Raw genomic sequence first — 25,961 nt, forward strand, 5'->3', positions numbered from 1 at the left:
TAAAGAAAGATTTGGTTTCTATTTTTCTGAAATATGTTATATCTGCCCAGTGTGACGAACGGTTGCTGCAATTAAGAGTTAGCCGGATAAACTGTTTACCCGAAAACATCGACAGCTTCGTTTCCATTACGATCTCCAAATATCGTAAACCCGGTTTCGACACTTTTCATAATGTTGGCGACTAAGACGGTTCAAACTGGCCTTCGGCGAGGCACCTCCTCGAAATTGGCGGCTTCCCTCTGTTCTGCACCGTATGTCCCGTCTGATTGGAGCGCATCTGCGCCCACCGGTTGCGTTACCTTCCATCAAGTTGTATATGGCCCATGATGCGCTAAAACGCAGACAAACAGCCCTCGATGCCCCAATGCCGCTAGACCCCAATGCCACATCTCTATCAGGTCAAGGCCTGGACTCCAACATCAGATCTTGAGCCGTCCGCTCTCCACAACATGTCCTCTCTATAAGAAGAAAGACAAAGCCGCGGCCAGCGGGAAAGGCGGAAAGTCATCCAAGGGCGGCAATGACCACGGCAGCGAAGCCAGCGCAGACGCGGGCTCTGGTGCAGCGGCAGACCCTCACGACATGAGTTCTCTCGAGGAAGCCCTCGGGAAGGCTCTGGAGAGACTCAAGTCGGATCTGTCCAAGCTTCGCACCGGAGGACGGTTCGATCCCGCCGTGATCGAGGCGCTTCCTGTGCACGTGGACAAGAAGTCCGGCGAGACGCATCGTCTCGGTGACCTTGCGCAGGTCGTTGGCCGCCCGAGAGCCCTGGGCGTCCAAATCTGGGAAAAAGACGTAAGTTTTTTGTTTTGTTTGTTTTGTGGCGCGGCCTGGCGGCCGGCAGCCTGGGCTTGTGTCTCGTTTGACCAATTGATCATGCTGACGAAAGTTACCTGTTCCCTTTAGCACATCAAAGCGGTTGTTTCTGCGATCCAAAGCTCCAAGTATTCCCTGAACCCGGTCGTCGATAAGGATAATAGCAGCAAATACACGGTGCCCATTCCGCCGCTGACAAAGGAGACGCGCATGGAGATATTGAAGACGGCCCAGGCGGCCAGCGAGCATACGAATACTGCGGTCAAGAATGCTCGCCAGGCACAGCAGAAGAAGCTGCGTGCACTGCAGAAGACGGCGAGACCTGATGATCTGCGCAAGGCGGGAGACAAGATGGAGAAGGTTGCAGCGAATGCAACGGCGGAGGTGAAGAAGATTTTCGAGGCGGCGAAGAAGGTCATTACTGAGCAATGAGGCGTTCCTTTTGTGTGTGGCTCACATAGAAAAAATGGTTCACATTTTCACATTTTCAAGGCGCAGCAGTTTGCTGTGTTGTATTGTATAGTATATGATATTGTACGTTTGGGTTTGATTCTAGAAAAAAGACCAGAGAGATTTTTCTGGAGATGCATAAGAAAGATACAATGTTTTTGATAAAGCATTCAAATGAAAAAGATATATTTGGAAATAACGGTTTCTATTTAAACCCGTCCATTATAATATACATGCGCCTGGAGAAGGTAAAAGGAGGTCCAAAGAAAGGACCACTCTAATGTGCTAAACGGGTGGGAAAACACTGCGATTGAAGCAAGCCTAAGCGCGAGCATGCTGCTTGCCGGGCTTGCCGGGCTTGCTCTGCTGCGCAGGTACTATGCGTTTAACTTTGGCCAATATATCTGCGCCCTGTTGAGGGCTGCAAGTCCCGTTCTTCCATGTAAGACGCGAGACACGCTCAAAGGCAGTCTCCTTGAGCACATCTCCCTTTTTCACGGGAGGATATACACCTCTGACCAGAGAGTCGACAATCTCTTTTCGAGACTCAGCATTCCGAGTAGCAAGGCTGACATCCTCCTTCTTAACCAATTCGCCCTTCTCCTCTGTCTTCTTGGTCGCATGTCGCTCGCTCAAGCGTTCCGCCTCAGCCGCAGCCGCATTCTTCTCGGCGTCAGACTCGAAGAAGACATAGCTACCCTTGACCTGCCTTCTGGCAAGCTCTTCTGGGATAATGACCTCATCTGGCCGTCTTGCTGCGAGCAATCTTAGCTTCTGCTCGACAGCACCAGCCGCACCAAAGCCACTCCTTGTGATCAGAGGAAGAGCATGATTGCCAAGTGATTCCCGAAGCGCGTCGGGAGTATTGTGGCGAAGTTTCGCCGGCTTTGGCAGACGGTCTCTCCACTCTGCGGCCTTCTTTTCCGCATAATAGAGTCTCTGCCGTTCCGAAATGGGTTCATCCTCCTCCTTGGTCTTGCGAAACTCCTGATCAGTATCTCTTCGCCGATTCTGCCCAGGTTTCTTATTACCACCGCCTCTTCTAGGAGCTGAACCGCGCTGACCGCCACGACCGCCCCCAGGTTTGCCTGCTGCTCCGCGACCACCGCGTACTCCGCCGCGAGTATTTGCGCCGCCAGCACCAGCACCACCACCGCCGCCGCGTTTGGCAAACTTGAAGTTGGGAGATCTGGAGCCATCACGGTTGGATCCGTCTGCGTTGGTCTTTGGGTTGGGCGTTGCTCCAAGCGCTCGCAGATCGATGCCTCGAGGCCTTGTAGGGCCGCGCGGTGCCGACGTTTCTCCTTCGCGTCTTACGCCTTGGTTGGATCGACCAAATGATTGAATCTCATTGTTTGCAGCTGCACTGCGTTGGCCTCGGGTAGAGGATGGTCTGGGTCGGTCTATTGGTACGGAGTTATTAGTTGATAGTTCTTTTGCTCCTAATATCTCCAAAGGCCGAATGCAATTGAAAGCGTGCCGCTTCCCTTTATGAAGACCACATTATTGCAAGATGCCTGCTAAGAGGGAGATTGTGATATTTCAAGTCTGTACTCACTTCTACCGCTCTCTTCATCTGCACGAAGCGCAGAAACGTGAAACTCCCTCAACGACGCTGCAATGCCGTCGGTCACTCTCGCAATGTCCGCCGAGACGGGACGGCCCCGGAGCAGGGCCGGGTTGGCGCACCACTTGAGCATTGCTGCAGCCGTGTGCAATTGACGCCGATGGAATCGAATTGATCAGGCCGGGCCAAGCTGCAGTACTACAAACGAACGCAACTCTCTCGCCGACCCACGATGTCTTCTCTCGTTCGGATTTCTTAGGATGGTTTGGGGTAATTTTCCCTTTTGGAACTAGCGCATCAGTTCGCCCAGCCGTCTAACCTTAGTTAGTCAAACTGCTATATTATGTCTTCTGCCTCGCCGTAATATTTCATAGCCACAGCATCTAGAGTTGTTTGTTGGCGGCACAATCCCTCCTCCCCAGACTCACCCCGCGTTTCCTTTGCCTGGTTGGCTCGAATACAGCGTCCTCCCCAATCCGTTCCCTTTCTCCCTACGAGAGGTGCACTAAGCTAGCCTTTGCTATCGAGTCCCAAATTCAGGGGATTCTAGCCCGGCGTGTTTGGAAATCCGGATCAAGGTCTCGATCTACAGCCTCTCACCTTTCGTCGCCCAGTCTGTGCCAGCTTCACAAAGTCTTGATCTTACCATTGCCATAGTCTGTCTCTATATTTTCAGTTTCGAGCCTTGAAAAGAGAGAATTTAGCCTGGCAAAATCCTGACTAGCTTCGGAGCGAACTCAAGCTCCGCATCTCCCGTACGGTACCGAGAACCCCGGCGGTCTTTACCTGAAGAAAAGGTCGTTTTTGTTGTCGTCGACAATGCTCCGCCGAAAACCTACCGCCATCACACTTACCTCTGAAGACGTGGCTGCGTTTGAAGACGCCCGGAATCGCGAGAACAATGGTGGCCGCACAAAGCCAAAGGACGGAGCAATTGATCCAAACGACGAATTGAGACCGCTGCCGGGCGAGAAGGCTCGTATTGTGCGAACGCGGGAAGAGAGAATCGGGCTGGGCCAAAGATCTTGAGTACGGGATAAGGTCGTGTCGTGGCTGGAAGAAGTACTCAGCTCTGGGTCCTGTACGACCGGTCATAAGAATTGGATACGGAGACAGGCAGGGGTACGGGGACGGGTACGATATAGACAGAGTCTCCTTCTGCTGGGAAAAAGAAGGTATGAAGACTTCTTCTTATTCTTTCCTTCTCCCTCACGGCCCTCCTTTGAGCATGAACACTGCCGGGTGCAACTAGGATTGTGGAAAGGCTCCCCATGACTGATGCCTTCGGATTGTACAACAGGATCGAGCAGGCTTAGTCCGTCCAATCCGCTCAAATACGCCCATTTCGTCGATTTCGTGACCGACATCGTTCTTGACCAGACGCGCCGCTGCAATAACCGCCTCGGTAGCATGGGTAGCTTGGCCCCCAGCCTCTCTAGATCAGGGTCTATAGGAAATACCAAAGGGGAGGGTTAAATCCGTTTTTATTTTTTTCCCTTTTGTGCCGATACGGTGTACAGTATGAATTGTTTCATGGGCGAGCGACGTTATCTAACACTGGAACATATGGCGGGACTTCTACAAAGGCATAGCATATTGATGATATTAAGGGACATGGCAGGACAGATGATTTAGCGGGAGTTCAATATCTCTCGGTCTTATGGCTTATTTTTACTCTTTGTAATTTCTCTATTTACATGATGGAAATGATATCCCGAGATAAGATGAAAGCGTATTCTCCCTTTGGAGAATTCACAACTCCAAGGGAAAGAAAAATAATGCGAAGAAATGCGAAGACGTTTCTCCAGTTCTCAAGATACGTTGAAGAGTGGTACGCCGGTGGCTTTTTTTCCTGCCCCTTGATCCCATACGCGATAAATCTGCCCATATGCCGATGGAAGAAAAAAAGAAAACTTACTGCGCCAATCATTGCGCCTGTCCTAACAACACTATAGCCCCACTGGATGCATGATTGGTGGGGAGGACGAGAAAATAAAAAGGGGATAAAAAAAGGTATGAGAGTAAAGAGTGTAAAAGTAGAATGGTTACAGAGGACTGCCGCTGGGACCACCACCGCCACCAAGACTACCACTGCCACTGCCAAGTTTGAGCTTTATAGTCAACTTGCGTCTCTCGTCCAATGACGGAGTGGATGGTGCAGCAGTAGCAGGAGAAGGAGCGGAAGGAGGAGCAGCCGCAGGCTTCTTGGGTTTGAAGACGATCTTGGGCGTGCTCATTGCGGCCGAGTCTTCTCGTTGTGGCGGAGGAGCAGGTGCACGTGGCAAAGCGAGTTTGGATAAGGGTGTTGTTCGAGGCTTATTTGTCTGGCGAAACACCAGTTTGCCCTAGTAAAATTGACTTGTTAGTTTCTTGGAAATTTGGAAATTTTTGAGGAAGAAATGCAGATATAAAGAGAGAGGGGGGAGAAAATAAAGGAAAAAGAAGAAAGGAAAAAAGGGAAGAGGGAAAAGGGAGAACGAAAATGTAAGTTACCTTGCCAAGGTGTTGGACACCCCAGTAGCGCGGGTATTTGAGAACCACAACGAGGGATGTCCTGGGCTCATAGAGAATGGCGCACAAGTCGAGCAGTTCGCGGATTTCGAATAAGCCTACAACAGGGGAACTATAATCGTGATATGCTTGTTAGCTGGGATGTGTGTTTCTTGCAGGGAGCGGTTTTGCTTCCAGAATTTAGTAGTTGGACTTACGTGATTGCGTGCCAGAGAGCTTCTTGGAGAGTTGTTGATCCTCCCAGCTCCGTCTTCAACGCAGCAAGTGCTCCCGGAACGGTTTGGGTTCGAGCGAGTTCAGCTTGTCTTGCCTCCGTCGAGGATTCTTGCTCAATGACAAGACCATCAGTTTGTGGCTTCTCCTGCGTTTGAGAGGTTTCTCCTATCGCTATGAGAGCTAGCGCTCGACCGAAGAGATGGACAAGGTTCTCGCGGACATAAGGAGACGGATCGGATCCCAGGACGAAGAAAAAGTATTGCAGAACAGCCGCATTCTTGAGAGCGCCGAGTTGAATCAAGCAGTTGAATGCATGCAATCGCAGAGGATCATACGTGCCGTAGCGTACGTATTGAATATAATCTGCAGGATTTGCGTCAATAATCTTTGCGGCTGCAAGTCGCTGTTTGCATTCGAGAGCTGTTGTAGAATAGATATTCTGATAAGATGATATCCATTCATCCATGCGACGATATCTTTCAATCTCGTCAACGACGTCTCTCTTGAATTTCTCTTCCTCATCCTCGTCATCCTCGAAGCTGAAATTGAAGCCTCCAGGCTCAACGTTGGTAACCAACGTCTCCGCCAACGCAGACATGAGCGTGGCAACATAATAGCAATCAGAATACTCGTTGTTTGCATTGTCATTGAATTTCAGCTTGTCGTAAAGGAACCTCTTCACACGTAAAGGTGCTTTTCCGCCATGGTCCCTCACTTCTGAGATCGCTTTTGGTATGGCACATTGGATATAATAAGCAGCTCGGTCGGAAAAGTCGTTGGATCGCGTCATTGGCGAATCCGGGAAACAGAAAAGTTCTTGGAATGCCTTTTCAAGGTGGAAAAGACCGATCCAGTCAAGCTCATCCTTGGCGTTTTTCACCAACGCTTCTGCGGCCGCAGTCCGAATACCATGGAAATACCGGCGATCCATGAGCGTCCGTACCAGGATTGTCGAGATAAGGGGATGCTCCCTTTGAGTTGCAATGTATTGGATTGACTAAGACATTTTAGCAAGTTCTGCCTGGAGATGTTGGGAAATGGGCTTACCTCGAACTGCGCTACAACGTCACGATCTTGCTGTAGTTGTGACAAGAACATGTAGCCCGGCATATTTATTATCATTTTACCGATCCATTCAAAGTCTGCATCCATCCGTATCCATTCATACGACTCCTGGCTCATTCTTTCCTCGTCTTCTCTGGTCCAGTCCGCTAGGCGCCAGTCTGCAACTTCTTCTTCGCTCTGGAGCACGTCCCCTAAACAGTAGAGAAGAACATCGTCCTGAACATCTGCCGAAACTTCGACGCCAGCTGCTGCTGCAGCTCGCTCCTTTTGCCTTCGACTTCGTTTTAGCCGCTTGTATTTTGTATTGTAGGGAATCTCGAATTTGGTGTTGGCTTCTTTGATTTCAACAATATGTTCGTAGGGCGTGCCATCGGCCTCATGAATGCGGATCGTCATAGGCCCCTGTCGTGAGTTAGCTGTTCAGAGCTCTAGGAGAGTTCCAGAAATGAGGATCCTTACTGTGAATACGGGTTGCACCGGCCCAGCGTAGATATTATGTAACTCTTCTTTTACGTCTCTCATAAAGTAGTCGACCTCAAGATTTCTATCCAGAGCCTGATCGCTCTGTACCTGCTTGATAAGCATCTCGACCACAAGCTTTTTTTTATTAAATCTCTGGGTGATAAGGAACCGGGGGCATCCAGCGCCATAGACCCACTGTTGAAAGAACACATCAAGCTTGGCATGGCCCAGTTTTTCGCAGGTTCGCATGAAATAAGCAGTCGTCAGAGCGCCGTTAGGCAGATCGCCGACCTTTGCATTGAGAAAAATTCTGGATATGATTCGAGAGAGACCGGATGAGCCGCTAGCCTTCGCAAGCCTGCGGTCAAGAATGAAGAGAACGAGTGGTGCCTTAAGGGACAAGAATTCCAGTTCAGTGGGGTCCAATGATAATAATGCTCCCATTGAGTGGATCGAAGGTCGATTTACATCCAACTGGCAAATTCTATCCGCTGTTCGCTTTTGGCGATATCGGTATTCATTATTTCCACATAACTTCTTCATGAACATATCAGTAATGAAATGTGAAATGCCCACTATCGCCCAAAGATCGGTAGGTTCTCTTGGAATAATGTTCACGCCGATCCATTGGCTTGCAAGCGCATGTATCAATGCACGTGTCGAGTTGTCCATTTGATCGACGATGTCTTCTGGGAACAATAGTCTGTTGCTACAGAGAGCCATTGACGCAAGATTGACGGTCTCATCTACCTGATCATCGAGGAAGCATAACTTGTAGCTCGAAAATGGATAGGATCCAAAGGTCATCGTGAAATAGTCAATGGCCTGCCACAATCTGTCAGTTTGCTTCTAAAACAAGGCTTTCTGAATGTAGCTACCTTTGCCATTGGAAGGCATGTATTTCTAACTTCATCTGCTCTGCCGGGAAGACAAAAACCGTGCACTCGAATTGCATTTGATCCAAGCTTATCGTCTTCGTCGGTTTCGCGAAGGTCAGAAAGATTGACATGCTCAAAAGGTCCTACAGCAAACCCGACGTGCTGGGGGGCCATTGCTGTGGCCACGATAAACGAAGCAATCTTCTTTCTAGAGTTGGATGGATCAATGATCTGAGGAAGTTAACCCAAAATGTTTCTCAGAAAATCGTGCAATTCAATAATCTTACTTCATCCGTGAGATCACCTGAACAAATAACCGACATATCTAATGATTGGTCTTCTGCCCCAACACTGAACTCTGACTGATTCCCTCCTGAAGGCTGAGTGCCATTTGGCTGCTGGGTTCCGTTGAGACCGTTAACGATCCCATTCATTTGCGACTCAGCTTTGCCTAAAGCGTCGCCTAGGGTTCGGGGATATTTGATGGAGATCTCCCAGGTGCACCTTGATGAGCTGTCGTCTACGCAAGGGAACAGCGCGCATGCGGCTCCCGGAAACATTGAGTTACGGGTGTACGCATGAGGATATCGCAGATCGCCATCCTCCAATCCAACGAAATGTAGCCCGTCTCTGACGTTATCGGTGGTGAACTCGATGAAGATTGTCAACGGCGTGAATCTAGCGGCTTGGTCATCCCCTGGTTTCGATAGCGGAGTTCCGGCAAGCATGGACGAATCTCCCGATTCCTTCTTGGTAGATCCATTATTCCTAGACAGAAGAATATTGTGCGCTTCAGCCGAAAAGGGATCTATTTCCTCGATGCGCAAGCTCTTTGGCAGGGTTATGAGAAGCTCTTCTTCAGGCGGATTCCGTAATTGCGGCTCAATCTTCTGTCTTAGCTGATGATACTGGTGAACCTCCGATAACCCGTGCAGCTTGTATCCCGAATATGGTTCGTTGTACTTGACCGATACCCCTCGACCGTTGACATTGAGACGCTTGAGTTTGCATTGGCGGCAGTTGAGTCGGATTATCCTAAGCTCTTTGAAGAGGGGATTGATGGTGATTTCCGTCTTGCCTCTGAGCCTTCGTGTTGCGAAATCGAGATCCAACTCAACCTTCTGGTGTAAGACAGTAAAGCCGAGCCCTGGAGGCTGGAGCATCGACATTTCTGTAAGCCCTACCATCGTGGGCTACCGCCACTGCCGCCGACAATGGTCTTGGTCGCCTTACTCCGCGAGCTTCATCCCCTTGGATTAATTCGCAGCTCGGAGCCTCGAGCCGTTCTCGTACGCAATGGAGCTCGCAGACTGATAAATCTGCGCCGGAAAACACAAAAAGTGAGTAGATGCTTCGAGCACTTCTTAACTCAGATGCCTCGCAAAACCAGTCACGTTGCCTGATTTGAACCAGGACGAGCGCGGAGCGGGAGACAACTTGAAAATTTCACCTTCAAGTGTGCGCCAGAATATCGGCGAGCATGCGACCCAAAGGAGACCTCAAAAGCAGCCAAAGGACGTCCAGGCTGGCGATTATACAATAATATTGCTGCTACGGCATAATTACTATGCATCATTTACATTAGCTTAGTACGGGGCGATCACGTGAAGCGCGGCAATCTCGCGCAGCCAAGCGCGCAACGCGGCCGGCGTCACGGGACAATTATTACTGGTGGATTCCGAGACAGTAATGAATCAGATATCTGACATGAGTATCTAATTGGACAATTCACATGAATAAGGAACAAAGGAACAGGATTAAAAGTGAAAAATAATATACTGAGCTAGGCTAATCTGGGAATATTTATGTAGACTAAAATGCATTTCGAAAACAGCTAATTTCCTTTCGTTCCCCTGATCCGCCGGCGTCTGCTCCGAGCCCTCGAGGTTTTTGCCTCCTGTGTGAGAATATGCTCAGGCAGCCCAAACTCCTTCTCTGCCACCTCAGGCAAAGGCAGGCCAAATGCAGTTCTGCTCCTATTGCGTCGATGCTTTCCAACTGCTGCGGCGCGCAAATACGGCTTGGAATAAAATGAGGTGAAGGGCCTTTCTTGAACAGTAGGTTTCTTCACCTTCGGGGGCTCCTTCTTCTTAGTCGCCGAGTGCTCTGTCTGAGGGGCACCACTTGCAGAGATCGCTTCCTGATGAAGTTGTCTGGCTGCCCAAGCATCAACATCGCTGGAATCAGGAGTCTCTTCGCCGTTTCGATGTTCAAAACTACTGCTGGGGCTTTTTTCTTTCTTGCTGGGCTGTTCTTCAACAGCGGTCGTCTGGTGACGTTCAGTCTTTCGCCGCTTCTCTTCCTCCTTCCACGCCTTAAATTTAGCGACTAATGCTCCCACTTCCTCTATGAACATATCCCTTTTCGGCTCGTATGCTTTCTTCTCGGACTCTGTGATTCCGGTGACACCCATGACTTTGAGCCAATCCGGTCCTCGGAGCCCTTCTAGAAGCCTTTCTAGATGCTGCTTCTCATGTTGAGCGCGCTCTCTTTCGATATTTCGCAGCTGCTTCTCTTGCCTTTCGGCACGACGGTGTGCCTTGTAATACAGATCATCGGTAAGTGGATCCTCGGCGATATGTCCCGTGTGTTTTTCTATTGAAGAGAAGTCTATTTTTTGTGCTAGAATAGATTTTGATGCTGAGCTATCAACTAAAGAATCTTCGTGTTTTAATTTCGAGAACTGAGTCTGAACGCGACTGTGTGGGTTTTCCATTGTTATGTGAGATAATCGCGAGTCCAGACCTGAAGCATTGGTAAGATTGTCGACAATGACAATCGGGGTATCTGCGGTAAGGAACTCTACTCAGATTAGCATGGGATTTCGACTTGTAGGGGAGATCAAAATCACCTGGCTCTTTCGGCTCATTGCTGATCATCTCATCGTAGCTTGGAAAGTAAAGAGAGAGGTCGCTCTTGAAGCGCGAAGCCCCTTGGGAGCGTAAACTTCTCTTTTCATCTCGAGTTTCTGGTTTCTGAGGAGGATTCTTGAGTTGAACTTCATCCTGTTTGTTGACTTTAGGGATTTGAGCGGCTTGCTGGGACTGAGAGACGTGCTCTCTCAAGTGTTTCGCGCTATGCAAGTTATCCGGTGGGCGGTCACGTCCGGTGGCCGATGCGCGATGCACAGTAGCGGCCGCAGACGTTGATAACTTGTTCCGCGGCAGGTGGCGAACCTGATTGTTTCCAAGTGTATGGGTCCGGATCTTCTTAGATGGGGGTGCTTCGTCCTCGTAATTTGACGTGTTTCGTGTTCGTTTTGCGCGTCTGACGGGCTCAGCGCTTCCGCTCGGTTTGTTGGCCACGGTCGCTGGGAACTCAGCGAGACGACTAGAAGAGCGCAAAGAAGGGCGAGAAGAAACAACCATTGTCATCCGCGATGAAGGCGCGCATCTTCCCCGTGTCTTATTGTTGACCAGACTGATCGCGCGATGAGGATGAGCTTTCACGTTCGGGTTGAATCCGTCATTCCCTTCCAAGTCGCTTCCTCCTCGCTCCCAAGTGGCAGTCATCCCGTAACTACGCGAAAGTCATTTGGGTAAGGAATACGGAAGGAGCCCAACGACTAACCAGCAAACAATGAAATGAATTCACTCCGCAGCTACTTCACGACAACAAAGGATATCTAAAAATGCTCTAGCTTCACAGAAATTGTAGGCTGCCATAGATTGTTGCTGGTTCCTGTCACAAATCATACACATTAGCATGATAGCTCTGGGTTCGACCAGCTCGAGAAATTAATGACGTTGGTGGGGTGTTTAAATATAATAGTTGACAGGCCAAACTAGAGGACTAGAATTAATACCTATATACAGAGTCGCACCCCATTTGCCGGCCGTTATAACAACAACTCAAGAAAGAGTAACAGAGAATACCAGAGCAATTATAATTAATGCCTGGGCGTGAAGCATACCATGCCGAGATGAGCTTCTTGGAAAATGTATGCTCGTTTGTAGAAGATGCTAGGGAAAAAAGAAGCAGTAATACATGGATGTGAATGCTAACACCAGATGCCTAGCGCTTTTGATCTAAACATGAGTGCATCATTACCGTCATCAAGAAAAGACAAACTCTTTGAGAACAGGCGAGCCCGCGAATTCCGGGTTGAGCAGCACGCAACTACACGACAAGCCATTAGCAACATTGAAGCCTGCAACAGTTCTTTTTGCCACGTACTTGAGGAAATAGGATAGGCCCTCTCGACGTGCCTGGAGAAATTTCGGCTGGAACCTTGCTGAAATGAAACATGAGTTAAAGTTCTCTAGATGCTGGGAAGAGGTTAGAGTGCATCGGCATACAGATTACGCTTTTCGGAGGTAGTGGCGGCAAGGCTGCCTCTGAGGTTGGAAACGTCTCCAGCAACTTGCGGCGGAGCTCATCAAATTCCGAATACCTACGATGCCAAAGAGTCAACAGGTGTAATGATAGCACAAGGACCAATGAGGCATTCTTGCCTTTTGCGAATCATCATCGGACCGCCCTACATCGCGACGTGATGAGTAACTTGCTCGTCACATTTTCGTTGTAGACGTAGAAGAGGACGACTTACGTCGAGCGTCTCAATCGAACAATTCCAGACAACATATGCACCGACCCCAGTTCTACTTCCGCGAATAATGGCATAGTCCTGGATCGTCACACTTTTGGCCCATAATGCGCTACTCTGCTCGCACGAATGCTCCGTGTGGTCTTCTAGGGTGATGGGTGGCGGGTGTGCAGGTGAGTTATCGACGGAACCACTGGAGTCCGTCCTCTGATGGGCTTGCCAATACGGGGGCACAAGGGTGCTTTCCTCCATCCATTTACCTGATGTACGAAGATCTCCACCGGGGGCTTACGAGCGCGGATGTGGAGGGCGGGGTGGGGGAAAAAGAATAGTGAGCTGTTACTTATTCTTCTGTGTTAGAATGTGTTTGATAGCAAGATGCCTTTTGTCTGGTCGACTAGGTAGTTACAGTAGCTAAGCGTGCTTTGTGTGGATAGTACAGAGTGTGTGGTTCTACTATGACTTTCCGGTTGGCGCGCCATGCGGCTCATCCAAGGTCAGAGGGTGAAATTGCCCCCTGGGGAATTAATCCATCACGGGTCAGAGAGATGACTGCAAACTTGTCCCTCTTTGGGCAAGAGCGACTTTAGGCTTCTTTCGCTTCGTCGCGTCGACGTTCCTTCCTGTCAAAACTCCACTCGACTCAACCAGATGAGAGTGGATCATCCCAGCAAAGTGCAATGGGGAAAATCACAATGGGGACAAGTGGAAGAGGCCAAACCTATGAAATCGCTGAAGATACTCTGCCAATTGCCCACCAATTGCCCACCAATTGCCCACCAATTGCGGCGACTGTGCGATTTGCCACGCGAGCAAGGATTCAAGGGGTTCACCAAACGCACAACAGATGGCTGTCTTGACTCGAGGCCCATCCTCGGACCCCCGTTGGCTTGCAGTCGGTGGCTGCTCACTTATCTACATTGAGCAAGGGGCAGAGAAAGAGAGCATGGAGTCAACAGTAAACTTATGCATTCCCTCGGCGCAAGCCCCCGGAGGGCATGGTGCCGGTGACGGTGAGGATGATACTACTTTTAGCAATCCGATATTTCTATCGTAACTCGACAGTAGTTGCACATGCTGGTAAATGGGAATCGACCACCCACCAAAAAAAAAAAAAAGAGTCGGCAACTGATCCCTGCGTAGAAACCCATCATGGGTCTTCGGCTCCATTCGAGCTCGGTACGAGAGATAGAGTGGCGAGACAAAGCAGTCGTTTCCTTTGTCAATGCAAAATAATCTAGCTATTGCCGTAGTGAGAGTGATCCACCAGCCAAGTCCATGACTAGATTCAAAGCTCGGTCCAAGTCATATACTATAGCTTCACATGTAGGCACGCTGGCCATATTGGACGACGTCCGGCCCCCTTTTTATGATAACAGCATGTTTGCTGTCCATGGAAGAACCATGACCCATGCTCGACGGGCGTCCATGATCCGAATCAGCTGCATATTGGCATTACTGTACAGAGGTAGAAGGCATCTCCACTTTGGAATCCGTCTTGGATCTAGTCAAGCTCTCGGCTCGCCTGGATGGTAGGCTGGGTTTCGGAACAAATCTTCCAATCCAAGACCCCCCCCCCCCGTGCAACTGATATCGCCTCACCTCTTTTTGGCCGTTTTCCAAGACCCTTGGCCACCGTCCCCATAAATTAACAATGGACCCTCCCTTTTTCTTCGTCGTCCTTTTTTTAAACAAGACGTTACATTCCTCACATTGTTTTCCTCACATTCGTTGGAAAGCGGATTCTTCGTCCCACGCTCGTTAATATCTCCGTGTTGGGTAGTCTGTGTATACGAAAAAGAACTTGGCAGTTAAGGAAGGAACGACTGTCACGAGTTATCGTGTATATGTTAGTCCAAATCCAGCTTCATTCACTCATTCTTCTTCGTCTTCTCTATCGACGCTCGCTGACCAGTTTCATCACCAGAAAGTACAAAGACCTTAAAGCTACACTTCCAATAATGTACCGACTTCTCACCGTTGTTTCGGCCCTTGCGCTGGCGGGAGCTGCTTCTGCGCAGACCTCCATCGATCCCAACTCGGTACCGCTCTCGACCCGAGGTATGAGCTGGAAATGAAATCATTGCTACGCGTCCCAGGCGGAATACTAACAGCTTCAGAATCATGGTGTTCATCGGAGACGTCGACATGTCCGCTTCTTTGTCTGCAAATTTCAAATTCGTCAGACACTGAGGAAAACAACTGTCAAGCCGTAAGTCACCCAGACTGCTGTTCCTCCGTCTCAGGCTAGAAGTAGATTGGCTGATCAGACCAGGATGCTCTGACCTACTCGTGTGTCTGCTCGAATGGCGCTTCGCCAAACGCTTCCCAATATTCCCTGACTCTACCTTACTTCATCTGCACTGAATGGGGCAACCAGTGCGTCAATAACTGTGGTGGAAACTCCCAATGCCAGAGCGACTGTCGCACCCAGCACCCATGTGGTGCACAGGATCCGAAGCGTGTGAACATCACAACAACTTCCTCGAGCGCCGCTGCTTCCAAGACATCGAACGCTGCCATGGACACAGGAACCGGCCTGGGTGGCCCTGCCGCCACGACCACGGCTGCAAGCGGCCACTCCAAACATGACAGTGGTGCTGCCATTCTGAAGATTGGACAAGCTTATGGGCTGGGCATCCTTACCACTGGTATCGTGGCCGGCTTTGCCCTCCTCCTGTAAGAGAGCTTATTTGAGTCTTTTCGAACTCTGGGCTTTGCACAATAATTGAGTGGCGGTTCTCGTTCATTTGAAGCTTGCTCCGCTCAAGTGCAGCATTTCGCAATTCTCTTCTTAGTCGCTTCTTTTTGGGTTTTTACACTACACTCCTTTTAATTTTCTCCATGAGCATGCATTACACGCATTCTAGGCATGGCGCTAGGCATTGGGTTTGGGCGGGGTCTTGTATTTGGTTCATGCCACGTATCTGGTTAATGATCCTGGTCTGTTCAAGGATCGAAATAATAAAAAGGCAATGGTACAATTTTGAGATACGTAAGGAAATATTTCACATGAATGATTTTGATATCCGTGTTGTTGGCTCTGTGGAAGACTTGATAACAGATGCACAAGATGCTGAGAGGTCTGAGTAACGGCGAATGAGAGCCAACCAATGGCTGAAATCACATGAACCTGGTGCGGGGGTAAACAGCCACGGGAGACAACATCTACTCGTATGATTCTAGGTGGGTAACTACCGGATATTCCTGTAGTCTATCAAATGAGCGCTCAGCCTGCGACAGGCAGCGTCCACGCACCCTTTTCGAGTGACAGATTTAGTTGCCTTTGACACGACAAGATGCAGCAGATGATTTGTGTTCTGGCTGTTTATACGGTACTTGTACCTATCTTGTTGGCCTGGAACTGATGCCGAACCCTGGAGCGGAGAAGTACATCTGTATTGTACTGTACATTAGCAGTGAGCGTCTTCGGGTGGCCTAGGTAGGTAGGTAGCTATCTTAAATACCTCAATCGCTCGCCTCCTTGATTCTGAATGCGGAGCGCCAGAGTCTTACGCAATCCGGAGTCAAGGGAATTGATGTTATAAATGAGGCAGTGAATTAGGATTTCATGTTCTCAACCTTGTAGACTTTACCAAGACAATTCTCCGTGCCAATCGGCAATGAAGTCATGTCATGGTTCTACCCCTGTGCCCTCGGCCCGCTCAGGAACCAGGGTTTAACTCTGGTGCGATCGGACCAAGTCCATCAAGTATTACCAACGATACTCCACCGCTTGTAGGAGTAGCCCCACGGCCGCGTCGCCGAAGGCTTACCGCCCAAGAACGAGATGCAGCTCATCTCGCCTACATTCAAAATTTATCCATGCCCTCGAAGGAAGTAATGGCTGAGATTTCTGCCAGACAGGAAGAAAAACGACATCAGCTTGTGCAGAGGCAAAGTCAAGGGAGTCAGGCCCCGAATGAGGGTACCCAAGAGGAGCAGCAGGCGGCGGGCCTGATCCAGGTATGCGACATTGCGTCATAGGAATTATCTCCTTTGCTGTGCACCGCACGAGCAGAATTTGTAGAAGCTGAAATTCGCAGCGCAACTATCGAGGATACAGAGAACGGAGGCAGCTTGAAGGCTTAAGACTCGATCCGTCTACACGATGGACAGAGGTATTTACTCTAATTATTTCAAATTTCTTTGAGAAGGCGCGGCTAAGGAACTCCGACCAGGCAATCAAAGAGGCACAGTATCGGAATATGACAAAACCTGTCTCACGAAGTCATCGTGCCAGTCAACATGTTGAGAAGAACAACCTGGGCGACCAGCGCGAACGCTCCGTGGCTGCTCGCCAGAGTTGGAAGCGAATTGGGCATATTGCTCGGCGCGCCGGTGGTGATGATCTGAGCGAACCGTCAGACTACGATGAGAATATGAACGAAGACCAAAAAGAAGAGCTCAAGCGAAAGCGTTTAGAGGCGAAGCATGAGCGAGACCAGAGTGCCAAAGTAATGGATCTGCAGTATTTTCTTGAAATGGTAGACGTCAAACATCGATATGGATCCAACTTGCGCGCATACCACAACGAATGGAAGAATGCCGAAACAAACGAGAATTTCTTCTTTTGGCTGGACCATGGCGAGGGCAAATTGCTCGACATACCACTTTGCCCGCGAGAGCGATTGGACCGTGAACAAGTACGGTACCTGTCGCGAGAAGAGCGAATGGACTATCTCGTAAAGATTGATCACGAAGGAAAGCTCTGCTGGGCCAAAAATGGAGCGAGAATTGACACCAGCGAGCATTACAAAGACAGCATACACGGAATCGTCCCAGTTGGAGACAAGACACCCCCATTCTCGCCTGCTGACGGGGAACGTCTCCAACGACACCAGTCTGCGTCCTCGGACTCCTCAAGCTCCTCAGATTCGGAATCAGACGACGCCGCAAAAGCCAACCATTACGTGAACCATGACCTCAAGGAAGCAAAGGGGCCCAAGAAAATCAAGCACGTCTCCGCTGCTACCATCTTTAATCGACTGCTTCGCAAGACGGTCAGGAACGGTACTTGGATATTTGTAAGCCCTTGCCACTGTTTTCTTTGCTCTACTCTACTACAGCCACCACATCCCTACAATAGACCAATCACTAACCAAATGGACGACAGGTAACAGACACTTCGTTTCGACTCTACGTCGGCATCAAGCAGTCGGGCGCATTCCAGCACTCGTCTTTTCTCCGCGGGGCTCGCATTTCTGCAGCAGGTCTTATCAAGATCAGAGATGGCCAACTAAGAAGTCTCTCTCCCCTAAGGTACCCTTGCGTTTTGGGTTTTTTCGTACCCCACCTAGAATCATTCTGACATGGACCATCGTCGCTCACACTAGCCCTTGAACCTCGCAGTGGCCACTACCGTCCGCCGGCGGCGAATTTCCGCGCTTTTATCCATAATCTGCGCGACAGCGGAGTCGACATGTCGCATCTGACCATTTCCAAGTCCTATGCCGTCCTCATCGGGCTCGAAGCCTATATGAAAACGCGCCAAAAGGTCCATGGCGCCAGCACCGCCCTCGTCTATCATAAAGACAAAGCTCTCCACCCAGACGCTGTGCGTCAACGCGAAGAACTTCTCAAGGATAAGAGCAAAAGCGCAGAAAGGGAGCGTCAAGTCCAAAGAGAACATGACGAAGAAATCGAGAAAAAAACACAGGAGCTGAAAGAACAACACAGCCATACAACAAGACTTATGAATAAACTTGGCCTGCACAAGTCCCGCTCCCGAAGTAGTAGTGCCGCGTCGGCCTCGACTGAGACTGCGTCTGTTATCCGGGGTGGCCCAGCGGATTGTTCGCCTGGATCTGGTCCAGAGAATGCCATTCCTCCTGAGGGAAAGCGATGAGCGTTCTAGCAATGGACAATTGAGATATGCTTTTTCTTCAAGCGATGAAGTTTCTTTCCTTCTCCGCAACTCCGCTTTTTCTTTCCCCGTGTTTCTGTTCCTCCGGGCTCATATCTTCGTTTCCTGACGAGATATACTTTTTCTACCGTTCGATACCCCCCTATTTCACCACCCATTTCTCCCCCTTCTTTCCATTTCCATTTGCTTTACCCCTCTTCTCTTTTTTCCCCTCCTCCCTTTACATGTACGTATCCCATTTCACTATCCCCATCATCTCTCTACCTCTTTCTCCCTCATCTACCCACGAACTTGTTCCCTCTTTCCCACTCGATTACTTACCCTATCTAAGCTCTTATATCTAACAACCGTACTCTTTCTTTACTCTTTCTTTTTCTAAAAAAAAAAAAAAATTTTATTCTTCAACGTCATTCTAAATAATTTGTAATCATTTTGTTGAAATTATATTTACTTTTTCTCTCTTATTTTTTGACCGATTGATGTCCGATCAACTTTCTACCGAGGCTACCTTCCATCATCGATTTTCCTTTCGTTCCCATATCCTCTCATTAATTTTCCTTCGTTCCATTTCCTCTCATTACTTTCAGCGAGTTGCTCAGAAAAAAGACTTTTGGTTCATATATCCCAATAAGGCGAAGCTGCACCAACAACTAGCTAATAGCCGGGGTAGCTCAATCGGTAGAGCGTGTGGCTCTTATTCCACTAAGAGATCACCTCAAGGTCGCGGGTTCGAGCCCCGCCTTCGGCTTGCTTTTTTGCCCTCTCTCCCCTTCGAGACCTCCTTTTTTTCTCTTCGTGAACCTTTCTTTTTTTTCCGTTCATCATTTTTGTTGTAGGGTGAAAGGTTTCCCCTAGCGAAGAGATTTGGAGAGAGAAGTCTTGAAGTCTTGACTGTACTTGCACGTTTTCAGTAGTGGACGTGGAACTATAATTGCTACAATCAATCTTCTAGTAATTTCGTGTCATACGAACACGCCTGACTTTCTGCGACAATCGCCGGAAATTTTCCCTCAGGGAGTATATGAGGCAAGAGGGCTGGAGTGTGTTTGGCCGAGGTGGATAACCCCAGGGTTGTAGCTGGCGCTTCATTTTATTTTATTTTATTTATTTTTTTTGCCCTCTCTGGTGGTCGTCAATATACGATATCTTTTCTTACTTATCCAATCCCTTTTGTTTCCATTCTCGATTCCACTGAATTTACAAAGTACCAAAAAGCTCCAACACTTGGGTTGTTCGATCTAAAACTCAATTCAGACCTTTGTCTCATCAATATGCTGAGTCGCTGGCCAACGGGTGAACTGTGACTCTGTGAGACTGTGAGACTATGAGATGTTTTAAAATTGAAAGCCTACGATACTGATTGCGTCAAAAAAAGGAGGGGAAAAAAGGAAGTCTTGTCAACGGGCTTCTAAAGATTGTAAACACGAACACGAACATGGATACCGATGAAGTGAAGCTAACAGTCTTCTCCAGTATCTTTTTTTTTTTTTTCTTTTTCTTAATAAAAATGTTTTGAGCCAAGGTTGGTTCCACAGACAAGTAACAACAGCATCTCTTTGTGGTGATTTACCACTGCAAGGAATGCCAATGACAGCTAGTTATTACTTGGACTGAAAGCAATAAGCAATAAGCAATAAAACGTCAATGGGAACGAGGGAACCGCTCTATATCGTGCGGTATACTCTGTAACCAGAACCACCATTCTCCAGAAATGTTTAAATCCCATGCCAGGATGTCACGAATCCACAATCTCCAGTGATATCCTGTACGGTCGTACCTCAGTCCTTCCTCCCTTTTCGGAGTCTTTAAGCTATCGTCTGGTGGACTCTATACTGTGGGGGTTTTTTTGGGCTCTTCTAGGTTATATCACAATAATAAAGCTGAAACAATAAAAATAAAATTATAAAAGATATAACAGAGAAGAGAGCAATTGAACTCACCACAATCATGTGGGATGGCAAAAACGCAAAAATAATAAGCCGAAGGCGGGGCTCGAACCCGCGACCTTGAGGTGATCTCATTAGTGAAATAAGAGCCACACGCTCTACCGATTGAGCTACCCCGGCTAGTTGTTGAATTAGTCAAGGCTAAAACTTTACTTCAGTGTTGAGCTTACTTAGTATGAAATCTGACCCGGAACAAACCCCAATCCATCCAAGATTGACCGTACGGATGATGGTATAAGGATCGATGAATTGATTAAACATGCTTGGGGGGTTTTTGATCCCAAGAAGTCTATTCTCTCAAGTGACTATTCAGGGATTGATCATATGGAACGGCATCATTTTTGGATTTTAATTTGTTCTCTACTGGCATGAATATTTGCAAAAATACATGTGAAAATCAGTTTCACCGTGTTCAAGAAGACCAAGTGGATCATAAATCTGTCCAAGTTGATAGTGTATAGACTAGTCTTTGTCTGTATGTGCGTCTACTCTAACAAATATTCACGTCGCTGAATAGGCAGGAAAACACAAAATATTCACAGCAAAATCAACAACACATGTACATGGCCGACAGGACTTCAGACCTATCCCTCGAGAGAATCAAAGTATGAGACAATTATAATCAAAGGAATTAAAAAATGTCGATGAGTTGCGAGCAAACCACAAACCAATGAACAGAAACACAGGAAGCTTTAAAAATTCATTGTACGGACAAACATTATCGAGGGAAAAAATTGAAGATGCCTTGCAAATGCGACTGTATAGCCATTCCTTGCGCCCAAAGCACGACTCCTCGCAATGCAGCAAAGAAGAAAAAACAAATACGACAAAGTCTAGACCGGTTTCAACAAGAGAAAAAAACAAAAACAAAAAGGAATCTAGCTACTTATTGGCCCAATTCATATCTCATGGCGAACGCTTAGCACCAGCACTGCGACCATGTGGATTGATGTCAAAGTACTGCCCATATTGCTGCGGGGTTTGCTGCTGGGAGTATTGGGGAGGCGTCAAATAAGGCGTCCCTGGGTTGCTCCACCCCCCTCCTTGAGCATAAATCTGCGCCTGCGGAGACACCCAATGCCCGGCCTGCGGTTGGTAGAGTTGCGGATCCGCATGATATGGCGGCGTTGGTTGAATTTGAGCCTGGGACCCAGCAAAGAATTGCTGCGGCATTCCATAGGGAGACTGAGCCTGACCATAATTGGGTGTCATTGACATCATGCTTCCAAGATGAGGTGTAGACTGAGACGCTCTGACTTGATTTTGATATTGCTGTTGACGATGAATGGCTTGCTGTACCATCTGACCGCTCAGGCCTTGTCTAAGTTCCCGCTTCTCTCGTTCACGTACCCCAATTGCACCAACAAGCCCACTTTCAGCTGCTTCGTTATCCTTGGTCCGTCTGTCGACCTGGATCAGAGGAGTTCCCGTCATGCGAGCAACATGTTCCTGTTCGCGAGCAGACAGATGAGCAGAATAGTTGGCAGAAGATCCAACGCCTTCGCCTCGGGATCCCAGCAGCAACAACGGACCTTGCGACTTCGGCCGGGGCGGAACGTCACGAACTCCAGATCCAAAAGGTTGCTGAGTCCAGTCCCCCGATGGAGTTCTGGAGCGCTGTTGCTGTTGTGATGACCAGTCCCCAGATGGCAGCCTTGCAAGGGGAGGAGTCTTGCTCTGACTCGAAGGGCTCCGCCGATGCGCATAAATGGGTACGGCACGAGGCTGTTGCTGTGAACCAGCACTGGCGAGTTGTTGCACATATTGTTCCGGTGTCAAGCTCCTTCGCGTCTCATCACCAGTGCTGCTCATCCGCGCCATTGCAGGTTTCCAAGCAACGCTTCTCCGCCCATCACCGGTCGCCCGCGATGAGCGTGTTTGAGAAGGTCGAGCTTCCTGGCTTATTGTCACTCGACTGGCCGAACGGGAATGACTTGTGGGCGGCGCCATTTGATCGAGATTGCCTCCGTGGTGATTGTTTGGAGCATCTTCTCCTGTATTTGTTTCATTGCCGAAGGCAAAATCAAGATCGCTGGCAAGTTTCTCAGCACTCTTAGACATGACATTATTTGAATAAATTGCAGACTCATCTGCCTGTGAGGGATGCCCAATCTCCGGAGTATAAGCATGCGTAGGCCCAAAGTTGATATTGGGCAAGTCAACGCTGACAGGCGGCGCTGAAGGTTCGGCGCGATAGTGGACATCTCCGACGACCAATTCCTTAGGCTTCACCTCCGCGGTCCCGACTGTGCGCAGTACCCCAGTTCTAGGTCTTTCGACTTCGGGACTGGCTTCAACAGATTCACGAGTACTGGCGTAGTCGGGCGAAAGATTGGAATCATTTTCATAAGCACTACTGGCATCTGACGGCCGGTGGGTGGTGTCCTGATCAGGTGTCGGTGTCCGTGGACCAGCCAAGAGTCGGTCAAGTGCAGCCTGATCAAAGATATGTTCCTGCAGGCTCCCTAGGCTAGACGCCCTATCCGCATTATCGGAGTGGGCACTCAGGACAGTCTGCGAACGAGTTGGCACCGGCTTCCGAGTGATTTCAGACGCGGCTTGTGTCGGGTAAGATTGAACACTCGTCCTCAGCTCGTCAGAATTGCCCGCGCGCACATTGGTTCCATGGATGTCTTGAGACGAGTTTTCGCTAATAGACGACACTGGAAGATCTTGAGGGTTCTGAACCAAAGAAGCGGCCATAGGAAAGGTGTTAGATTGTATCGCGATATTTTCTGATGCATTGGTCCATTCAGAAGCCTTTGGGGATCCCGGCAGGTTTTGTTGTGAGGGGCCGAGTGTAGCGGTGGATGACGTTGATTGGACCCTGTTCGGAGGAATGTTGGGAAAAGCGGAATGAGCCGCATTGGAATGAGCACCAATCGCCTGCCCCTCCGCCCACTTCATACTCCCTTTAACACCATAATTGTTAGCATTCGTTCCAGGGAAGCTCGGATCCGCGTTCGTAAATACCGGCTTTTGTTCTTCGTCTCCCAAAGGTCGTTGCTGTTTGGGTCCAGCGGACTTGATTCCATCAGGACTGGCTCTCCATGCACTGGCAGCTCCGGACGAAGCCATCTTGTTGACGCCAGCTATTTGGGAAAGGGTTGTCGATGACATCCGGTGTTTGGCCTTTCTCAACTCGGGATCCTGGCTCGGCTTGTTGGCAGGCTTCTCACTCGGTCCATGGGAAAACGCAGGTGGGGTGCTTATAGACTCAGGCAGGGCCGTGGGAGGGGAGCCGTAGAGATCCGGCTGAGCTGGAGCAGGTAGCTGCCCATCGCTGTCGGAATCACTCTTCTCGCCAGCTTCATATGCCAATTCCGATCTCTCATCAACGATATTGGCGGATCCATATCCAGCAGTGATGGGGGTTCCGTGGGGCGGTACTGGAGGTGGTGTGGCATCAAGAGACATGCGAGGCGCCGACTCGTACGAGAGACGAGAAGGTGTCTCATTTAGAAAGCGCTTGTAGCCCTGAGCCTCAGACACGGAGCGCTGGTGCCGAGCGGGAGCTGAACCATTCACCGCAGGCGGGGCCGAGTCGACCCGTTGGGGTCCCGAATACGCCAATTCATCAACCGCGGCAGTATAATGATTCTTTCCAGAATAAGAAGATCGTGTCGAAGCGCCGTCGTCAAATCGCAGAGATCCGAGCCCGGTGCGAGATGGCAAGCTGGCTCGCGTACCGTGGCGACGCACGCTGCCACTCAACCTGCCACCAGAGGATTGCAAAGTGGTAATTCGCTTGGCAGTTGTTTCCTTCATCTTCTTCCGCCATTCGCGTTCGGTCCACGTGCCGCTACCTTCAGTGTGGATGAGGCCAGCCACGTCCAAAAGCTCAAGATAGCCGTAACGCCTTTCTTTGGGCATGGCAAACATGAGACAGCGCTGATCGAGCGTGTCGGCAATCAATCTCGTTGGGCGCCCATAGAGACCAAACGTGTCAAAGACGGGGAAAAGCCAGCGAAGCATCATTTCAAAACCGCTCACAGCGGGGTGCAATTCTGGCATGACAAACACAAAACCCTCCCGCGTGGATGCGGGCTCGGAGTTGATGATGATGGTGCCTTCAACCTTGACCAGAGTGGATTGGTCAATCAGAGGCTTCGACTGAGGATAGATTGCGTACGCGGAGAACGCATCCTTGACGATCGCGACTGGACGAGCCTTCTTGGTCTTTTTGGAATCATAAAACTTGATCTCGCCTTTCAGCGGTGGCGGAGGACGGTCATAGGCCGACCGCTTCTTCAGAGACTTTTGCTGCTTTTGGTAGAGTTTCTCATCGGGCGGCTCAATCACGCACCAGCAGCGTCGCCAAGGCGTTCCCGGCCCAAAACGAACACGTGCCCAGTCTTCCGTTTTCCACCTTGTACGATCCATAATTGATCTAATGTTATTGAGTGTTTTGCCTTTGCCTGCAATAAGAGCTCCAGTGTAAGCCTCTTGAAGGGTGGAATGCTCAAACATTGCCAGACGAATGCCAGCTGTCCATTGGGTCAGGGAATGGAGGGAGCTAAAGTGGAAAAGGTAACGATTCGACCCTGCAGTTGACACGCTGAGGACATTTTCCAAAGAACCATTTTCAAGCGGAAGTTTATTGAGCTGCGTTTCCGGTCAGTATTAGCTGCCTTCGACACGATAGAATACAACTGCTCTTACCATCTTGATGGAGGCATCAGAAAGGTTGATAAAAGATGGCACCACTTCCCCATCTTGACCCGCCGCATCAAGTGCTGCAGCATCCCACAATGAAAGAATAGGACCGACGAGCTGAGCAAAGACTTCTTTCCACCTACGCTCTAGCGGTGAAGCTGCTTTGCCATCTAGATTGCAACCTTAGTTTATTTTCCCACCCAGTCATTGACGCGAAAGCCACTTACGGGTCTCAAGATCTTGGTACTTGAGAAAGTAACCCTCTTGATAAAGCTTGTTTGAATGGCTGTTTAAAAAGGTAAAAATTGGCTGTAGTTCCGGAAGGGTATCCTGTGCTACCTCCATCAACGGAGGCTGATATGTCTGCACCATAGACACTGGACGAGACGGAGTCCGGTCTGTCCGTGTTCTAATCGGCGTAGGCGAATCAAGTACAGGGGCAGAAGATGTCTGCTGCATTGAAGGAGCGGGTTCTGCTTGTGAAGTCGTTACTGGAGTGCTAGAAGTTGGTGACCGTGGAGGGGTCCCAAATTGGGACATAAACGACATCACTATCCCGAGGAAAGCATGGCAAGTCAGCATCAACTGGACAGGAAGCAAACTGGTGAGCCAGAAACACAAAAGGAACAGTTAACATACCTCGTGAGCGCGGCATTGTGGCTACACACAAAGTGAAATGTTTTCCTCCGTGAACAAGCGACTGGGTTACGTGTGGCCGGCACTGATAGACAGGCCCGAATTATCCGGACGGCGAACGCTCACCTCCGACTCCGATAGTGATCCCAAACAGATTGGTAGAGGCCGAAGCGTGAAAGTGCACAAAGAATGAGATATCTACCACTCTGACCGGGAGGGGGAAAAAGAGAGGACGAGGAGGGAGGTGAGCAGATAGTGAGGAGAGGAACTCCGAGAAATCAGGGAAGGAGATGGCGTAGTAGGTTGGAGTTGTGCTGCTCCTCTGGTCCCGTCTGAAGCGGTAACG

General features: G+C 49.4%; 8 protein-coding genes and 2 non-coding genes across 10 annotated transcripts; 4 read left to right on the top strand and 6 right to left on the bottom strand.

Annotated features, from left to right (window-relative positions):
- Nucleotides 1-160: 160 nt before the first annotated feature.
- Nucleotides 161-1,436, top strand: L228DRAFT_257620 (ribosome recycling factor). The gene is made up of 3 exons (XM_018334004.1): nt 161-251; nt 351-795; nt 907-1,436. Exons 1-3 carry the CDS (start codon nt 172-174, stop codon nt 1,246-1,248), a joined length of 867 nt encoding a protein of 288 aa, XP_018191687.1. The 5' UTR covers nt 161-171; the 3' UTR covers nt 1,249-1,436.
- Nucleotides 1,437-1,482: 46 nt separating this feature from the next.
- L228DRAFT_242550 (hypothetical protein) lies at nt 1,483-3,056 on the bottom strand. Its single transcript, XM_018331462.1, has 2 exons — nt 2,825-3,056; nt 1,483-2,669 (listed from the first exon to the last, which is right to left on the bottom strand). Exons 1-2 carry the CDS (start codon nt 2,964-2,966, stop codon nt 1,588-1,590), a joined length of 1,224 nt encoding a protein of 407 aa, XP_018191688.1. The 5' UTR covers nt 2,967-3,056; the 3' UTR covers nt 1,483-1,587.
- Nucleotides 3,057-3,652: 596 nt separating this feature from the next.
- Nucleotides 3,653-4,309, top strand: L228DRAFT_264560 (hypothetical protein; the record flags this gene model as incomplete). Its single annotated transcript, XM_018334595.1, has 2 exons — nt 3,653-3,812; nt 4,134-4,309. 2 exons carry the CDS (start codon nt 3,653-3,655, stop codon nt 4,307-4,309), a joined length of 336 nt encoding a protein of 111 aa, XP_018191689.1.
- A 171-nt stretch (nt 4,310-4,480) lies between these two features.
- On the bottom strand, nt 4,481-9,508 carry L228DRAFT_242553 (hypothetical protein). The gene is made up of 7 exons (XM_018331463.1): nt 8,253-9,508; nt 7,966-8,196; nt 7,085-7,912; nt 6,608-7,027; nt 5,542-6,557; nt 5,327-5,456; nt 4,481-5,178 (listed from the first exon to the last, which is right to left on the bottom strand). Exons 1-7 carry the CDS (start codon nt 9,132-9,134, stop codon nt 4,879-4,881), a joined length of 3,807 nt encoding a protein of 1,268 aa, XP_018191690.1. The 5' UTR covers nt 9,135-9,508; the 3' UTR covers nt 4,481-4,878.
- A 232-nt stretch (nt 9,509-9,740) lies between these two features.
- On the bottom strand, nt 9,741-11,421 carry L228DRAFT_242554 (hypothetical protein). Its single transcript, XM_018331464.1, has 2 exons — nt 10,817-11,421; nt 9,741-10,767 (listed from the first exon to the last, which is right to left on the bottom strand). Exons 1-2 carry the CDS (start codon nt 11,331-11,333, stop codon nt 9,800-9,802), a joined length of 1,485 nt encoding a protein of 494 aa, XP_018191691.1. The 5' UTR covers nt 11,334-11,421; the 3' UTR covers nt 9,741-9,799.
- A 294-nt stretch (nt 11,422-11,715) lies between these two features.
- Nucleotides 11,716-12,906, bottom strand: L228DRAFT_242555 (PX-domain-containing protein). The gene is made up of 5 exons (XM_018331465.1): nt 12,515-12,906; nt 12,420-12,445; nt 12,264-12,358; nt 12,142-12,199; nt 11,716-12,084 (listed from the first exon to the last, which is right to left on the bottom strand). The coding sequence occupies exons 1-5, from the start codon at nt 12,761-12,763 to the stop codon at nt 12,021-12,023; spliced, it is 492 nt and encodes a 163-aa protein (XP_018191692.1). The 5' UTR covers nt 12,764-12,906; the 3' UTR covers nt 11,716-12,020.
- Nucleotides 12,907-14,472: 1,566 nt separating this feature from the next.
- L228DRAFT_264564 (hypothetical protein) lies at nt 14,473-15,194 on the top strand (the record flags this gene model as incomplete). Its single annotated transcript, XM_018334596.1, has 3 exons — nt 14,473-14,572; nt 14,632-14,723; nt 14,787-15,194. The coding sequence occupies 3 exons, from the start codon at nt 14,473-14,475 to the stop codon at nt 15,192-15,194; spliced, it is 600 nt and encodes a 199-aa protein (XP_018191693.1).
- A 3,843-nt stretch (nt 15,195-19,037) lies between these two features.
- Nucleotides 19,038-19,125, top strand: L228DRAFT_t3. The gene has a single exon. It is a non-coding gene; the product is annotated as a tRNA-Lys (tRNA).
- A 1,229-nt stretch (nt 19,126-20,354) lies between these two features.
- Nucleotides 20,355-20,443, bottom strand: L228DRAFT_t16. Its single transcript has one exon. It is a non-coding gene; the product is annotated as a tRNA-Lys (tRNA).
- A 786-nt stretch (nt 20,444-21,229) lies between these two features.
- L228DRAFT_264566 (hypothetical protein) lies at nt 21,230-25,634 on the bottom strand (the record flags this gene model as incomplete). The annotated part of the gene is made up of 4 exons (XM_018334597.1): nt 21,230-24,928; nt 24,986-25,149; nt 25,207-25,530; nt 25,619-25,634. 4 exons carry the CDS (start codon nt 25,632-25,634, stop codon nt 21,230-21,232), a joined length of 4,203 nt encoding a protein of 1,400 aa, XP_018191694.1.
- Nucleotides 25,635-25,961: the final 327 nt, after the last annotated feature.

This window comes from Xylona heveae (genome assembly GCF_001619985.1).
Source record: "Xylona heveae TC161 unplaced genomic scaffold L228scaffold_1, whole genome shotgun sequence".
Lineage (NCBI taxonomy): Eukaryota > Fungi > Ascomycota > Xylonomycetes > Xylonales > Xylonaceae > Xylona > Xylona heveae.

Excerpts from the sequence above, each read along its gene's own strand:
- L228DRAFT_257620 (XM_018334004.1), top strand. The coding sequence starts at position 172 with ATGTTGGCGACTAAGACGGTTCAAACTGGCCTTCGGCGAGGCACCTCC. Across the intron at positions 252-350 it reads GCTTCCCTCTGTTCTGCACC|CCCTCGATGCCCCAATGCCG; the intron begins GTATGTCCCGTC and ends GCAGACAAACAG. Across the intron at positions 796-906 it reads TCCAAATCTGGGAAAAAGAC|CACATCAAAGCGGTTGTTTC; the intron begins GTAAGTTTTTTG and ends TGTTCCCTTTAG.
- L228DRAFT_242550 (XM_018331462.1), bottom strand. The coding sequence starts at position 2,966 with ATGCTCAAGTGGTGCGCCAACCCGGCCCTGCTCCGGGGCCGTCCCGTC. Across the intron at positions 2,670-2,824 it reads AGATGAAGAGAGCGGTAGAA|ACCGACCCAGACCATCCTCT; the intron begins GTGAGTACAGAC and ends CCGTACCAATAG.
- L228DRAFT_242553 (XM_018331463.1), bottom strand. The coding sequence starts at position 9,134 with ATGTCGATGCTCCAGCCTCCAGGGCTCGGCTTTACTGTCTTACACCAG. Across the intron at positions 8,197-8,252 it reads CAGGTGATCTCACGGATGAA|ATCATTGATCCATCCAACTC; the intron begins GTAAGATTATTG and ends TAACTTCCTCAG. Across the intron at positions 6,558-6,607 it reads ACGTTGTAGCGCAGTTCGAG|TCAATCCAATACATTGCAAC; the intron begins GTAAGCCCATTT and ends AAAATGTCTTAG.
- L228DRAFT_242554 (XM_018331464.1), bottom strand. The coding sequence starts at position 11,333 with ATGGTTGTTTCTTCTCGCCCTTCTTTGCGCTCTTCTAGTCGTCTCGCT. Across the intron at positions 10,768-10,816 it reads CAATGAGCCGAAAGAGCCAG|AGTTCCTTACCGCAGATACC; the intron begins GTGATTTTGATC and ends TAATCTGAGTAG.
- L228DRAFT_242555 (XM_018331465.1), bottom strand. The coding sequence starts at position 12,763 with ATGGAGGAAAGCACCCTTGTGCCCCCGTATTGGCAAGCCCATCAGAGG. Across the intron at positions 12,446-12,514 it reads GTTCGATTGAGACGCTCGAC|GGCGGTCCGATGATGATTCG; the intron begins GTAAGTCGTCCT and ends GTCGCGATGTAG. Across the intron at positions 12,359-12,419 it reads CCGATGATGATTCGCAAAAG|GTATTCGGAATTTGATGAGC; the intron begins GCAAGAATGCCT and ends TTGGCATCGTAG.